The sequence below is a fragment of the Mytilus edulis genome, chromosome 10 (genome assembly GCF_963676685.1).
Source record: "Mytilus edulis chromosome 10, xbMytEdul2.2, whole genome shotgun sequence".
NCBI classification, from domain to species: domain Eukaryota; kingdom Metazoa; phylum Mollusca; class Bivalvia; order Mytilida; family Mytilidae; genus Mytilus; species Mytilus edulis.
The window spans coordinates 44,614,274-44,631,663 of record NC_092353.1 but is presented as its reverse complement, the minus strand read 5'-3'; the positions used below and the strand labels follow the sequence as shown (position 1 = coordinate 44,631,663).

At 29.9% G+C, this 17,390-nt stretch overlaps 2 protein-coding genes across 13 annotated transcripts in view; one reads left to right on the top strand and one right to left on the bottom strand.

Annotated features, from left to right (window-relative positions):
- LOC139491263 (tumor necrosis factor alpha-induced protein 3-like) overlaps nucleotides 1-17,390 on the bottom strand; it is a 36,680-nt gene that overhangs the window by 13,150 nt on the left and 6,140 nt on the right. The window contains exon 1 of one of the 9 annotated variants that reach the window (XM_071278799.1): nucleotides 7,164-7,209. The exons of 4 other annotated variants lie outside the window; for them this stretch is intronic. The gene's annotated coding sequence lies outside the window, so the exon portion shown is untranslated. Of the gene's footprint in view, nucleotides 1-1,169; nucleotides 1,480-7,163; nucleotides 7,210-17,390 lie in introns of those variants that run through there. 4 more of the 9 variants (XM_071278794.1, XM_071278802.1, XM_071278798.1 and 1 more) reach the window with 4 other exon arrangements.
- On the top strand, nucleotides 1,402-16,083 carry LOC139491265 (fatty-acid amide hydrolase 2-like). Of its 4 annotated transcripts, none has more exons than XM_071278805.1 (8): nucleotides 1,402-1,489; nucleotides 6,510-6,713; nucleotides 8,336-8,555; nucleotides 9,682-9,891; nucleotides 10,662-10,781; nucleotides 11,830-11,984; nucleotides 13,051-13,149; nucleotides 13,580-16,083. In XM_071278805.1, the coding sequence occupies exons 2-8, from the start codon at nucleotides 6,534-6,536 to the stop codon at nucleotides 14,165-14,167; spliced, it is 1,572 nt and encodes a 523-aa protein (XP_071134906.1). In that variant the 5' UTR covers nucleotides 1,402-1,489; nucleotides 6,510-6,533; the 3' UTR covers nucleotides 14,168-16,083. The 4 variants fall into 4 exon arrangements, with proteins under 4 accessions (XP_071134906.1, XP_071134905.1, XP_071134907.1 ...); XM_071278804.1 differs by having other exon boundaries at nucleotides 1,407-1,485; XM_071278806.1 differs by lacking the exon at nucleotides 1,402-1,489 and adding an exon at nucleotides 5,798-5,927.

Below are 17,390 nucleotides of genomic sequence, written 5' to 3'. Positions count from 1 at the left end.
AAAGGAGATTTTAAAGCAAATTTTAGTTTAGACACATTGCTTTACTAGATGCAATTTGTCAATTGATGAAATCATTTCAATGTAGAATGGCATATATATATAGCCATGGCATTCTGCATTGAAATGATCAATAGAAAAACCATATATATATAGCCATGGCATTCTGCATTGAAATTATCAATAGAAAACCCATATATGTATAGCCATGGCATTCTGCATTGAAATGATCAATAGAAAAACCATATATGTATAGCCATGGCATTCTGCATTGAAATGATCAATAGAAAAACCATATATGTATAGCCATGGCATTCTGCATTGAAATGATCAATAAAAAAAACATATATGTATAGCCATGGCATTCTGCATTGAAATGATCAATAGAAAAACCAATCAGTTCCAAGAATAATATAAATTTAGCTCTACAGTGACTACAGACATACATGATATATCAAAGTGCATTGTTTTTGGTATGTTTTAGTAAGAACAAACAGATTTTTTGACTACCATTTATATAACAATTCTACCACTGCATCAAGTTTGATATGAAATATTATAAGTGTTTGAGACGGAGGCTTGTAGAGGGTTAAGTTATAAAATTTAAAGTTAATTGTTGAGAGTGCAGAAATATCATAAATCAACTCTTAGAATTAGAGAAACTCAATATACAATAATACAGTTTAAAAATATAATAATTATATACCAAACTACCAGCATATGAAATCTGTGTAATTTGGATCCAGGTGTATTTCTGTTGAAGACATTGTATTTAAAAAAAAAAAGATTATGAAAAGAGTATTTCCAGGATGATCATCATTTCATTGCAAGCCAACTGTTGATCACTGTTCTTGTTTCTATGTCTTAGTCCGGCCAACACTAGGTAACTTTCACAATTCAACAGAAGAAAAAAGTAGATCACATCCTTCGTGTCCTTGAAGTTGAGTCTTTACTATTATTATGCTAGGTTAGTGTCTTAGTAAATGCATTGAAACAATAATAGAATTAAATCAGATCAAACATTGACAAAGGGGTAAAATGCTGCACAAGTATGACATTTAACAATTTTAGTAGGAATTATCCAGCGTTATAATAAGATTTTTAAAATAAATTCAGCACTTCCTTAAGTTACCACCCATATTGACATCAAATTCTATAGATAATACTCGTACTTTTAAATTTAAACTGGTATGCCGTTGGAATTTAAAAAAAAAAGAATCATCTGATAACCCGTTTTATATATATTCCAAACTCTCACTGTACCTGTTCTGCTAATAAGCAGGGAATTCTTGCAGAGTTTCTGTTTCTAGATTGTGTGTAATAAATAGAGGGACTTTTCAAATGGAAATTCCCTAAAATTCCCACAACTTCTTATGATCTTTCGAGAGTGAACCGAATAATCTTGGAGGAGTTCCGAGTAAAAACTAGGACGACTTGGCGCAAAAAGCACATCTTTAAGATTTAGAAGGACGTCCAGACAACAAAATAGTACGTTAGTTCATTGCTGTTATTAAAGGCATCACAATACACAAATTTTAGTACAACAGGAACTTCGAAACATTACAAAAAAATAAATTATCATAAGTATTAGAAAAAGGGGAGATAATAGTAATTCTACTTTCGTTTTCAAGTAACTGAGTATAGAGTCATGTGACACAAATATAAAGTAACCATTTGATAAAAGAACAGTTTGAGTATACCAATTTTATGAAAATCTTTAACTCTTACATTATTTTTCTTCAATCAAATAGGCAATACACATATTTTGGATCTTGAAAAAGAGAACCAGACATGAATTGGCTTGTTGAACAGCAAATCCAATGACAATCACCTGCTCTTGTTAACCAACTTGCCCCACTTATGAAAAAAGTTTATCCCCACTTAAGGTTCTACAAAAATTATATATATTATGGCATCATGATCATGATGATATTGTTCACTTGTTTCTGATCTACCATTGTCAAGGATTTCTATAGTAGATCATAGTACTTAAATTTAATTCTATTTAGATATGAATCCTTTTCATAAGTAAGTTTATCAAACTGATTGAAAAATAAAGTTATTTGCAAGTAAAAAGATCAATATTATAATATTGTACGTTTTTTATATAGATGAGGCATTTTGGTGTTTCCGTTTGAATGGTTTTAAATACACTAGTAATTTTTGGGGACCTATATAGCTTAAATTGCTATGAAAAAATGAACAAAAAACAAAAATGAAACATAAACAAATGACAACCACTGAATTAAAGGCTCCTGACTTGGAACAGGCACATACATACAGAATGTGGCAGTGTTAAACATGTTAGCAGGATTCCAAACAAAAGACATATTAACACAAGTGAACATACACTGAACTAATAAATTTGATCTATTATAGAATGCAAATATTAAATCTATTTTGTTGTAAGGTTTAAATGGAGAATCAAAATAAGTTCTAGAAAATAAATAATTTTATTGTTCATAGTATATTGGATACTTTTTAATTGAAGAAGACTAGCTGTGTTGCTTGACACCTCAGAAGTTTTTTTTTTATTATAAACATTCATTATTGGGAAGTAGAAAAAGACATCAATTCACTAACTAATTTAATCTCCACTTTAAACACACAAAGAAGCTTCTTGCACCTTTTTTGGTGTTAGAAATTGTAGAAACTATAATATTAAAGATTAATTGTTATTTTTTTTTATTATGGGAATAAAATGTCAAATAATTTCATGACGTGATATTTGTATTAATTTGTTTTCTGTCAATACCTTAGCTTTGTACTATTCTTTTCACTGTAAATGTAGTTGGGTTAGTGAATATAAAGTGCAAGTGCATTTTAGTCCACTACCAACAAAGTGGAAAGGGAACTTTAGGTTTGCACTCAGTCCATATTTCGTCTGTCCATCCGTCAGTCTGGCAAATCAGTTTCCACCCTTTTTCTTTTTGCTTGAAGATTTTAAATTGATATTTGGTATACAATGTTTTATCATGGCAAGTTACAGATCAAGTCCGAATTTTGTTCCAGTCTGACAATTTTATGCAGATTTAAGGTCCTTGGACTTTGAAAATTCACTCAAATATTTATTTTTCCACATTTTTTCTTGGTCATGCTTGAAGATTTTTTTTTTTAATATAGAATCAAGGATTTGTATAGTATTACTATACAAATCCTTGATAGAATTAATTACTTTTTTCTGGAACAAATCATTTAAAACTAAGAGATTTTGTGCGATGTTTGTTATTTAACTGGTGACAGTGGCCATTCTAGTATACAGATCAACAAACTACTGAAAGAATGTTATTTACCTGTATTATTTGATCACATGTTAAAAAAAATATCTTTTAAAAAATAAACCTTAGCAAATCCCAGTTCTCATAGTTACTGTCACATAGTCAGTGACAGTGTAGTACTTTAAATTGATTTGTATCATTAAAATAAAGATATGTCATGATTGTTAATAAGACACTTTAAAAAACCACAAGACAAGGATGTTGGCAATTGAAAGTCAATAGTATAAGATAATCCATATCATTTAATTGTTAAACTAAGCTATAAAAGGCTCTGGATAACAGAATGTTTAACAATACTATAGAAAAAACTGAGTGCCCCATTTAAAAAATAATACGAGATAGATAAAAAACAACTAAAAAGACTGCAACAAATGAAAAACAGTTGTGAGTCATAACTACAGGCTCCTGCTTTGAGATAGGCCAATAAAGCTTGGGGGCCTCTCCAATTATGTTACGGTAGTGGTGAGCAACTGAAAAATCCAGTCCTTCACCGTTTCATCATGTTCATATATTCTGAATAGCAAAAATATGTACCCTTTGATTTGAAAAAAATATACCCACTGCTATCATGATAACACCATTTCATTGAGAGATAAAACAATTTGAAAGGTCTGATGCATTTAAAACTATGGTTTTAGTGGCCTTTGTAAAAAAATACCTTCTTTTTGATATCAATCAGATTCTATGATTCAACCAGCAACCTTGTCATATAATTCATTACAATTAGTAGAATTTTTCATTTATCACGAAACTTACAATAGTGACCTATTCAAGAGGCTCATTCTAACTACTTGTTTGATAGGAAGTGCTCCCACCATAAAAAAAAAAAAAATAATGTGGGCAGATTAATCATAATTGTCATGTATTTAAATATTCAACCCTTAATTAAACCTTGGGCGGGCACAACATTAAACAAACTTTCAATGGCTTGACTCAGTCATCAGTTTTGTAATAAATTTATACAAAAATTACTATAAAAAAGTCATCCATCTTCAAGAATTAGCATGCATGAACATAGAATGAAATTTACACCATATTATTATTATTGGTTACTAAATTATTTTGTTAAAATCCACTGCAGAACTTTATAAACAAGTAATATACTTGTATGAGCAAAATCTTTTTAAAACAAAGAACTTGTATTGTATTACATGTTTTGCAAATTGAGAAAAAAATTGACAATTATTTCCGCACTTGAAAGGTCATTTGTTTCACTATGTTTGTATATTGTTGTCTTTTTAAGTATTGTTTCACAAATCTTTAAGACTTTTATTAAATATTTCCTGTTTGTGCGGGATCATCCATTTTACATTTTCTAATATCTATTAAATTTTCTTGTTTGTTGTTTTCTATAGACACACATAGATATTATTCTGTGTAAGGCCCTGCATATTTATAACTAAGGATTTGATGGTAGCATTTTTGTAATGAACTTTAAAAATCCCTCCAAACCAATATCAGTTATTACAATATTGTAGGAAGACTTTCAAACAACACATCTTTAAGATCTAATTTTCATCTTGTTGTTGTTTTAACTCTTTCTTTTTAATGACATACAAAATCTCTAAAAAGCATGCAAGTTTTCATTTGCAAACTTGAGGGACCTTTAATTTTGTTCAAAAGAGACACTATTGTGTTTTAAATTCATGCATATATTTAAAGTCTATACAACTTTTAAATTATTTCAAATGAAATCATGAGTAAAAATAATCAGTTACAATTTTAAAAGGAGGACATGAATCTTCTGTGAACCTGCTGTATGTTTTCTTGAGATTTTAGTTTCAAAATTCATGCATATATTTAATGTCTATACATTGTTATAATATTGTATTTGTAATTTAATTGCACAAGTATATAGAAAACATGTAGAATGTGAGGTTTTGCCAAGTACATGTATTGAATCTATCCTGTTTTGAGCAAAGTACAAATGAAATTTATGTTATGAGGCATTGTTTGGGTGCTCTCTATATATAATGCAACTTTTAAACTATTTGAAATAAAATATTTTTGATAAAAACCACAGTTGCAGTTTTAAAGGAGGACACGATACTTTGGTGAGCTTAAATTCTGTCTACTGATAAAAACTTATCAACATCGCAAACATTGTCAATAACTGTTTAAAGCCAACTTTTATGGCATTATAGGATTTTGTCCTCTAAACTAGCACAATTACAGTGGCTGTGCATAACAGTTTTTAGCTTTCTGTCACATTTGAGTTGTTATCCCCCCCCCCCTTTTTGGTCTATGATTTATAACAAAAGTTCTCAATCTTTGCTATTCTTGTCTCTTACAATACAAGCTTAAATCTAATTTAACTTCCCTTTTTTAGTTCTAGAAATTATTGACTGGACAGAAAGCGAGGTATACAATTTTTCTATAAACTAATATTAAGCGATTTGTACATGTAGTTGTGTTGACTTGTAAACATTATTTACAACAACTGTGGTTTCCTTTAAGGATGCTACAGAATCGTATTATACTAATAGAAATATTTATTTTATTTTTGAAGCAAACCTACCTTTAGTAAGTGTTTTTCATATATACAAAAATTATTTAAATTCTAAATTTTTTAAATGCTAAAATGAGAGTTTCCTAACAAGGAATTTAAAAGAAGGATTTATTTTGTAGTCAAATTAAAGTGCTGACAAATAGGTTAGTATTTATAGAAACTAATAAATGAAAAGTCACTTAAGCAAATTTACTGTGTGTAAAAATTTCCTGTTACGCTTTTGATCGAAGTTCAATGATCACCATGACTAGCAAGGCTTAATTTAGCGAACATTTAAACTTATATCTTATATCATAATTATCATTCCAGGTAAATATTTTTAACATTATAATTTATGTTTAAATTTTTACTTATATAATCTTTTATATATTATTGTAATATTTAAAAATAAAAAGTCGTGTATTTTATTTATAGTGCAATGATATGAAATTAAATGACATACATATCACTATGATAAGATTTGTCATGATGTCAGTTATATCATCTAAAGAATATAGACATTGACCCATGCATTTTTTTTGGCATAGTAAAAATCATATGACAAACAGTTTATAATCAATAAGTATTTAAAATTGGAAATGAATAAAGGCCTTACATCAGATCGTAAAAATATATAGATTATTATAGTACTCATATGACAAAATTTCTGATGACGTGGAAAATCGTTTTTTTCAATTTAAAAGTCCTTTTGGTAAATAATTGTTGTTTATCTTTATCTTACACAGATTAAGAGAACAAGACAACCCAAAATGCATTTACTTGAGAAGATAATAAGAGTTTTCCTGTTTTTGATTGGGCTGGTAATGAAACCGTCGCTGAAAATTATCTTCAACATTATCTATGGCGATTCAGAAAAGGTTCCAAAGATAAAACAACAACTATGTTTGCACAGTGCTACACGACTGGCCAAAATGATTAGAAATAAAGAGGTGAGATATGAAATACTACTATATACAAACTGCACTAATTTTGTTTCTTTTTTACCCCAACTAGGGTCTGTGCATCCTTTCGTTTGTCCATCTGTCCGTTCTTCAGTTTGTCTGTCAGTCTGTTCCACTTCAGGTTAAAGTTTTTGGTCGAGTTAGTTTTGGATGAAGTTGAAGTTCAGTACAAATGTTCCCTATTATATGATCTTTCTAATTTAAATGCCAAATTAGAGTTTTTACCCCAATTTCACGGTCCACTGAACATAGAAAATGATAGTGCAAGATGGGCATCCTTGTACTATGAATACATTCTTGTTTTTAAATAATTACATATCAAATCAAAAAGTCAAAAAATTATGTTTAAAAACTGTCTAAAGATCAAAAGAATTCAATTGTCATGATTTCTAACATCCTTAGTTTTCTTTTCTGTAAAAATGAAAATAGGTAACTTACTTTTTATCAATAAATAGAATTTCTAGTAAAGACGAGACAAAGTTTCTTCCTGGAAAAAGGATATATTTACTGATTTTATCTTATTTTTAGAAACACTTTTAGGTCAAGATCAGGCTTTTAAATACAACTTTTCCTATAAGATGTATTATAATAAATAAAACAGGCTTTTGAATTCATTTTCAAGTATGACATGTTTAAATATCATAGGTTTCTTTTCAAAAATTCTTATTTTTCGTTATCTGTTGTGTGTGTTTTCCAGATATATATAGTGAACATATTATAATTTGAAAAAATGGGACATAACTTTATAGATTTTCAATTATATTTGACTTTCTTTAAATCTATGACCATTTAAGGATGATCTTTTATAATTACTGTTTGTATGCAAGGATGTGCATGTGTGAACAAATTTGAAACAAATCTTTCCTGTTTGAATGGTTTTACACTTGTAATTTTGAGGCCCTTTATAGCTTGTTGTTCGGTGTAAGCCAAGGCTCCGTGTTGAAGGCTGTACATTGACCTATAATGGTTTACTTTTTTAAATTGTTATTTGGATGGAGAGTTGTCTCTTTGGCACTCACACCACATCTTACTATATCTACTTAAACTTTAAATCCTAAATTGTATTCACGATTTTGATAAAATTTGAAATAGACTCCCATAGACCCATACATTGATGTTTTGTAAATCTTATATGATTAGATAAGATAATATTATTCATTCCTGGTGAAAAACCACATATGATAACAAAAATTATTTTTAGAAATTAAATTAAGAATGTGATCTAACTGATTTCTTGTTTGCACATTAAATGTTTAGAATAAGTATTAAGGGCTATTTCTAATGAAACAGCAAACCGATGACAAAAATCCCCCTAAAGACATCAGCTTTTTCCCATTTACAATCACTTCATTACGTAATATAAGTACTCAAAAATTATTTTTCTAACTTCAGTCTTCTTGATTTTTTTTCGTCACTTCTCATTTAAAAAAAAAATGATTTTAATTTTTTCATTATTAAGAAAATGTGAATGTCTTAGTAGAAAAGGTATTTTAGACATTTACTCCTATTTTTATATTTTTTAATCCTGGACCTAAAATATTCTGTAAGCAGATATTATTTTTCAGCTAGCTTCTTTTTTATAACTTACCAAAAAACCCTAAATATTTCAGGTGAAAGCAGTAGAAGTGATGGAAGCTTACATTGACAGAGCAAAAGAAATTAATCCCATTGTCAATGCTATCATAGGTGAAAGATACAATGAAGCTTTGAAGGATGCACAAAAGGTGGATGATATTTTGGATAAAAAGGAGGGTCATGGAAAATATTCTGCTGTAAATGCACCATTTCTTGGAGTTCCATTGTCTGCTAAGGAAGCTTTTGGGGTCAAAGGTAAACATAATAATGTTACAGAATAGGCACAGAATACTACAAAATTATTAATAAATGAATAGTTAAGTCCTTTTAACATTCTATAATTTGTTGCCTGAAGAAATGCAGGAAATAAAAACAAGAAACCCAATAGACAATTGTTGTGCTTTTTCAAGACCAACGACAATGGACAGTTAGATATATATTGGCATTGAAAACAGACAGACATCTGAAAAATTAATTAACAACAAAATAAACATAAATTAAATAAGATGAAGAAATGCTAACATGAGAAAGTATTTCATCATCAAATACTTAGAAAATGACTACAAGCATTCACATAAAAAATAGAAGCACATTTTATCGGATTCATACAGCAAGCTGCATTAGAGATTATCTCTATTTACAACAATCTCGCCCTGTCCTTCCTTTTAAATAGGTTTAATAACGTGAGGTCATATAAACAAAGGGGCCTCGATGGCCAAATGGTCTAAGGACATTATTTTGTAGTTACTACTGTAATCACTAGCAAGTCAATACTGAGGTTGTCAGTTCGAACCCTGCTTGTGAAGGTGCACTTGACTCCAATCTTAATTGACTAGGATGGTTAAGTCAGTGGTTTTCTTCAGGCACGCCGGCTTCCTCCACCAATAAAAACTGGCCGCAACGAAATAGCCCAAAAAGGGGTGCTTAAAAGTAGCGTTAAAACACTAAAAAAATCAAATCAAATCATATACATGTATATAAAATGCAAATGTTTTGGAGTTTAATACAAACGTTCAAGATAGAACTTAATAATGAGCAAGATGTTTCATACTTTATTTATCTTATATAGGTATGCCCCATGCTTCTGGACTGGTGTCTTATACTTTATTTATCTTACATAGGTATGCCCCATGCCTTTGGACTGGTGGTTGATACTTTATTTATCTTACATAGGTATGCCCCATGCCTCTGGACTGGTGGTTGATACTTTATTTATCTTACATAGGTATGCCCCATGCCTTTGGACTGGTGGTTGATACTTTATTTATCTTACATAGGTATGCCCCATGCCTTTGGACTGGTGTCGTATACTTTATTTATCTTACATAGGTATGCCCCATGCCTTTGGACTGGTGGTTGATACTTTATTTATCTTACATAGGTATGCCCCATGCCTCTGGACTGGTAATAAGGAAAGGTGTGGTAGCAGAAGAAGATGCAGAAGTTGTGAAAAGATTAAAAGAAGCTGGTGCTATACCCTTTATCATCACTAATGTTAGTGAATTATGTATGTGGTATGAGTCTGCTAACAGATTGTACGGGAGGACAAAAAATGCATACAATACTGGCAGAATTGTTGGGGGAAGTTCAGGTTGGTAATTTACTAAATAATACTTTTTCTGAATTGAATGGATTCAATATTCTCCTTCTTCAATGTGTAGAGTTGACTCATATCAGAAAGTGTAAAAGATCTGTTGTTTCACAGATTTTTGTTGATTTGCATACAAACATGGCAATTAAACACTGTTGTTGGTGTCATTGAATTTTTTAGTATGTAGGTGGTTGGAATATTTTAGATGTCGGAATAGGGTGAATAATTAAAAATAAATTTTAGAAACATATTTTCAGAGCTAGATAAATTTCAAAGTTAAAATAAAGAAATTGAAGTTATCACATGTAAACTTCAATTGGATTATTGTTGAAAAAGTTGCCTTTTTGGTTTTGGACAAACAACTACTTATTCTAAAAATAAAGAATCTAATTCTCAACTTTATATTTATTATCAAGTTTTAGCATTACATACATTTATTTGTAAGTTTTAGAATTACATATATTTATTTGTAAGTTTTAGAATTACATATATTTATTTGTAAGTTTTAGAATTACATATATTTATTTGTAAGTTTTAGAATTACATATATTTATTTGTAAGTTTTAGAATTACATATATTTATTTGTAAGTTTTAGAATTACATATATTTATTATCAAGTTTTAGCATTACATATATTTATTTGTAAGTTTTTTAATTACATATATTTATTATCAAGTTTAAGCATTACATATATTTATTTGTAAGTTTTAGAATTACATATATTTATTATGAAGTTTTAGTCTTACATATATTTATTTATTTGTTTTAGGAGGAGAAGGTTGTGCTATATCGGCAGGAGCATCAGTAATGGGAATTGGTTCAGACATTGGAGGAAGTATCAGAATGCCATCATTCTTTAATGGTATATTTGGACACAGACCTTCCAAAGGTAACTGGATATTTTCTGTATGGCAAGAAAATAGGATACAAAATGTATGAGCCAAACTCTTTCAAATAGTTCAACAGATTACTGTTATATATTTTGAAAGGAATTGTACCATTTATAAATATATGTGAAGGGAGATAATTCATTTGTAAATATATGTGATAACTAAAACTCTTCATAGATACTCGGATTGAAATGTTATATGTCGTCCAGACACCTGTTTTGCGTACGAAAGACTCATCAGTGATGTTCGAAACCAAAGAAGGGACATAATTTATTTGTAAATATATGTAAAGGGAGATAATTCATTTGTAAATATATGTGAATAAACTCTTCATAGATACCCATAGGATTGAAACTTTTTATTTAGGCCAGACACCTATTTTGTGTATAAAAGACTCATCAGTGATGTTTGAAACCAAAGAAGGGAGATAATTCATTTGTAAATATAAAGCTACATTGTTGATAACATGAGATGATTAAAACTAACGTCATATTATTTTCCTCTCCTGCAAAACTCTGCAAATTTTGTCTTAAATTAGAATTATCTCTCCTCACATATAAAGACTATAGTCGCCATTTTTGTTTTCCTTTGATTATTTTGTGGAATAATTATTACATCCTATGCTACTTTCTTGAGAATGTTTTTTCTCAGTCAATTAGAGAGAGAACATGATAACACTTTAAGACAAGGTCATTGATATTGCCTAGGAAAAAGAACAGGTTTTTATGGTTTTTTTTAACTCTAGAAAACTTCTCAGCAACTCTTTTAACTTGGGGTAATTTGTTTGGCTGCATCTGATCTAAAACTGTCACCCTTCAAAGAGATTGTAGGCCATAAACTTTTTTTTGTTTTCAAATCTGTTTTCAAAAATTTACTTAGTACTGGACGTAAGTACCATTATGCTTCAGGAAAGATGGGGTACCTTTAGCTATTAATGTCTAAGGATAGAGCAAGATCTTATTATCATGATTAAATTATTGATGTTTTTAAAGAATTGTCAGATTCTGCAAGACTAGTTTTTAAAGTATTTAATTGTATATGTTATAGGGTTAGTTCCAAATGAAGGGCAATATCCTATAGCTGATGGTAGTGATGCAGATTTACTAAGTACTGGACCTATGTGTAGATATTCGGAAGATTTATTACCATTACTCAAAGTTTATGCAGGACCAAAATCATCTGAAGCTAACTTGGATCAACATGTAAGAATTTTAAAGTAATACTTAAAAAGAAAATTTGCCATAGACAAATGCTTAAAAAATTCAAAGGGCTATTGTCATTCATTAAAAAGGTGTATATAATGGAATTGATCAAATTAATATTTTATTTACGACCGCTTAATAGAATGGTCTTACAGTAAAGGAGTAGGTTCAGTAAGACTCCTTTTTGGCCCCAAAATATAGCAGTTTTAGAAAATTGTGAAAATGTAATCTTTAAGCTATATTTTGGAAAGTAAAATGCTTCTGCTACATAAATATGACCTGTTTTTGACAATACAATGCACAAATATCGCGTTCTAGCATCATTAAGTCATGCTAAATTACTGAAATCTTCAAAATTTTAGCATTTTCGTTAATTTTTAGACGGTTTTCGTCTAATATGAAAGTGGCCGCATTCGTGTTCATTCATAATATTGAAATGTAAGTTGTATTTGATGATAACACAAAACATATATAAAGGTTGAGGATGAAGACGGATGCGGCCACTTTCATTTTTGACAAAAACCATCTGAAAAGTGACGTTTTTTGGCATATTTGATAGATTTTTCATATTTAAGCTTGAATCAGAACGTTTTTAATGACTAAATCAGTTAAAATCTTTCACATAAACTAATCGAATCAATTGAAATAGACACTTAAGTGCTTAAAAAGTGTCCAAAAACTTTCCTTAAATGAACCTGAAATTTGAGGCCAAAATCGGCCCTTACCGGACCTACTCCTTTCTCTCTGTCATAAGTCAGTTGATCTTAACTTGGTTTTCCTACATTCAATTTTTAAAAAGAGGTGATCTTTCATAATATTTTGTGACCTATTAGTACATAAGTGTTGTTTACTCTTGTTAATATCTTCTTGAGACCTATGACCTCTTGGATGTTTTTGAGAATGTTCAGTCTTGTTAAATAATATATTGTGACATATGACCTTCGTAAATTTTTAGAATGTCTTTAATTATTTTGTGACAATTGACCTTAATACATTTTTTAGAATGTCGACTCTTGTACATTATTATTTTAACCATAAAGTGACCTTTGACTTTTGTATATTTTAGGTAGATGTGCGTAAATTGAAGTTTTATTATATGGAAGATGATGGAGGAAGCTTGCTTGTCAGTAATGTAGATCAAGAACTCAAAGATGCTCAGATAAAGGTTGGCTTCAACTTGGTTGTTTATGAGCAATATTCAAAGAAACATCTTTAAAATAGGGTCATGTGATATGATTGCTAATGAGATCCCTATCCACCAGAGACCAAAGAACATGGTTATAAGCAACTATAGATCACCATACGTCCTTCAAAAATCGGCATAATCTTTTCTGTACTGTAAGGTATATAAGGCCCCATTATGACAAAAAAGAAAACAATTTTAGCAAGAAAACCAACAGTCTGATATTTACACTAAAAATTTCACACAATAAAGCTCCATTAATTCATATTAAAAGTTTGATATCATAAATCAATGGCTGCAGTAACATATTTCTATATTTTTTTTTTCTGTATGAATGATAAAATTAACTAGAACATCACCAGTATAATTTAAGGGGGTTCAATATTGATACTGTTGACTTATTTCATTACAGGCAGTGGAATATTTGAAGAATACTTTAGGTGTAAGTGTAGAGAAAGTAAATATACATGAACTGAAATTTAGTGTTCAGATTTGGTCCGCCAAAATGTTGGCCGGAGGCGGAACCTCTTTCTGTGAATACATGGCTGATAAGAAAGGAAAAGTCAATGCATTTAAAGAATTTGCCAAATGGATGGTAGGACAATCAAACCACACTATACCCGCTATTGGATTAGGGATTGCGGAAAATTTCAACGGAATGTCTGACCAGCAAACTCAAATGTTTGCTCAAAAGTGTGATAAACTAGATGAGGAATTTCAAAATATCCTAGGAAATGATGGTGTTTTCTTGTACCCATCGCATCCAAAAATAGCACCATACCATAATGAACCTATCTTCTATCCATTTAATTTTGCCTATACTGGTATTTTCAATGCTTTAGGATATCCTGTTACACAAGTCCCATTAGGCCTCAGTCAAGATGGCTTACCTTTAGGAATGCAGGTGGTCAGCACTATGAATAATGATAGACTTACTATTGCTGTGGCTTGTGAACTGGAAAAGTACAAAGGATGGACTGAACCTGGGTCAAGGTCATAATTTGGGAACAATTATATTCTAGTTACATTTGTTGACATGGAAAGGCTTATTGTTTAGAAGCTTTTGTTGTGATTTTAAATTCTAAGGGATCAAATATTTGTATTTTGTCTTATTTTGTCTTGCTGTGGATTCGTTATTATTCATTGGATACCAAATTTCGTGGATTATGCGGTAACCCGGGAACCACAAATTCAAATATCATACGAATTATAATTGTTGTATAGGAATTTATGCAGAATTTTGAAAAACTATGAAATAAAATATCAACAAAAATGCAAGTTTTCCTCAATCCACGAAACTTGGTACCCACGAAAATAAGTGAATTCACAGTATTTCTCTTTATTATTGTTACTTTTTTAAGTTGATTACAAATGTATTATAATGAGTGACAAACCAGATGAGGAAGTCCAAAGTATTCTTGGAAATGATGGTGTTTTTCTTGTACCTATTTCATCCAAAATAGTACAATAAAATAATGAACCAACCGTGATTTGGGAACAAATATATTCTAGTTACATTATTTGACTTGTTAAAGCTTACTGTTTATAAGCTATTGTTGTGATTTAAAAGTCTTAGGGAGCAAAAACTTGTCATTTTTTGTTTTTTAGATTATTGATTATTTATTTATTTAATTGACTTATTACAAATGTATTGTAATAACTAAGTATAAATCTGTTCACATTTTTCCATTTAATCACTAAAAATTCATAGGAAACTAGCCTTAATCTACTTTTTAACCTGATAAGAGATAGACAAACTAACAGACCATTATAGGCAAGGTGTAAAAATAAAAGCATTGTTAAGGCTAAAAAAAACATTAATTTTTGTAATGGCCCAAATAGTCATAAATATTTTAGATGATGGATATTGTAATTTTGCTTAAAAGTTCACTTTCCCACTGAATGAAGTTACTTGAATTCGTAGATAAAGATGAAAATAAACAAAACCAACGAACAGCAAGAAATTGTATGAATACATTTGTTGCCCCATCAGTGTTCTAGCCAGGATTTGAAAAGGGCAGGGTGCTAGTCAGAAAAAGGGCAATTTTACTTGTTAATTTATGTCACTGAAAAAATTAAATTAATTTTATATTTAATCCTTTTACGAAAAGAAACATAAATTTAAGGAATATATTGCGAACAGATGATAAATAAGGGGAAGTAACTCATTTTGTTGATATACACAAATTATGTATGACCTAAAGGTAAGGTAATTGGTGTTTATTAACAATGTGTTTGACACAAAAGCTGTCAGGAGAAGCCATGCACTTAATAGGTTACTTAATTTGACAGTTTGCACAGGTAACTGAACTTCCTGTTCATGAAAAAATTATTACCGGTATTTCAAAGACAGAAATTACTGATTTTTCCACTATTGATACGGCAGGGCGCCCGAGGTATGACAGAAAAATGGCAAGGGCATCAATAAATATAGGCGGGCGCTACGCCCTGTTCAAACTTTGTAGCTAGAACACTGCCAATCTTTATCATCATAGGAGTATTATATATCTATGCTACCTGGTATCATATAAAATTTTACTTGGATCCATATAAAGGAAACAGAAATTTAGAAGTTCTTATATGCATAATATAGATTTAGCAACAAAATATGAAACTTTAACACAGTATAACATGATATTGTAGCTATAAATTTAGTGTATGAACAAATTATTTAGGCAGCATATCTAACTGGTAATTTATTTATGTGCAATAATATATATCCATATTTATTTTAGTAATTTCAATTATTACTCTTTTTTTGGTAATTATTTATTTTGCATATGATTATTTTATCTGTGTACACAAGGATGTAAAATGGAAATTCGAATTAAAATCATCACTGCTTAGTGCTTGTATAAGATTTCTATTTAAGTTTGATATAGAACAGAATTCCTAATAAAGACAATCACTGCTTAGTGCTTATGTCAGTTTTATATATTGTAAATTCAGAAATTATTACGTGCATTTATTATTGCAATTTTGTCATTTAAGACTAAAACAAGATTTTAATTTTTGCGATATGGAGAAAATTCTGTCGCATTTTTCGCAATAATAAAAACATCACAATAATTACTGAATTACAGTACTTTAAATTTCGGAAACAATGGTAACAAATCCTTGTTGCAGAAAATAAAAATGATCTTGAGTTTTTCTTTGAAAAGGACACTGAACTGCAATAAAAAATATCCCTGATGAAAGACAAAACAAAAGCTTGACCAAAAAGACAGAAAAAGATAAGTAATATCAATAAAGTTTAACAGGAAAATGAAAATAAGGAGGAAAAGCTCCACATTAACTGAAGTTGAGCTCCAATACTCTGAAAAGGGAAGCAGTTTTAGATCCAAATTGGATATGTAGATTACAAAATCATGTGATGTCATAGCAAAAAAGGTTGGGATTGAGAATACAGTGAATGGGACCATGTACACCCTTTGTCACCAGAGGCATTAACATTTCCTCAGTTTAAAATACCGTACTAAGAAATGATGACAACCATCAAATTTTCAATGACTTCAACATTATTATTAAAATGTAAGGTTATAAACAGCTTCCTCATTAGAACGAAACCTTCTGTAATGAAAATCCTGAAAGGAAAGAGTATATTCTTCACACTATTTATTTTATTTAAATAGTTGAAGGTCACTTTATTAAATAGAAACATTAGCATTATAGAACTAAGACTGATTTCAGTAAAATAATTAAAGACAAAAAAGTTATCCAGTCACTTAACATGCACTTCATTTTGTCCTTTTTAAGGAGTGGGCTAAAACTGGGCTTTGAGTTTTACCCTTGTCCAACTGTAAATCTGTATGTCCCAAAATTGGTTTCCATTCCTTAACCTTAAGTTTTTCTCAACAAAATGTTAGGAAACATACACATAATACTTATTACCACTAAACACAACTCAGTATGAATTTGGTTGACATAACTTTTACTGTACTAGAGTAATGCCCCTTTACAAATGGAACCAGGGCACAGCTTTATATGACCGCAGAGGTCAAACCCTGAACAGTTGGGTCAAGTATGGACACAACATTTAAGCTTTATACAGCTCTGAATTTGGATTGTGATTAAATAATTGACACAACAGAGGTTTCTGACACAGAATGAATGTGGTCTAAGAACTTAAACTTAAATACTTAAAAAATTTAAATTGAACATTTACCTATTATGATCCAATATCCAAAATCTAAATACATGGTTAGATTCAGCATATCATAGAC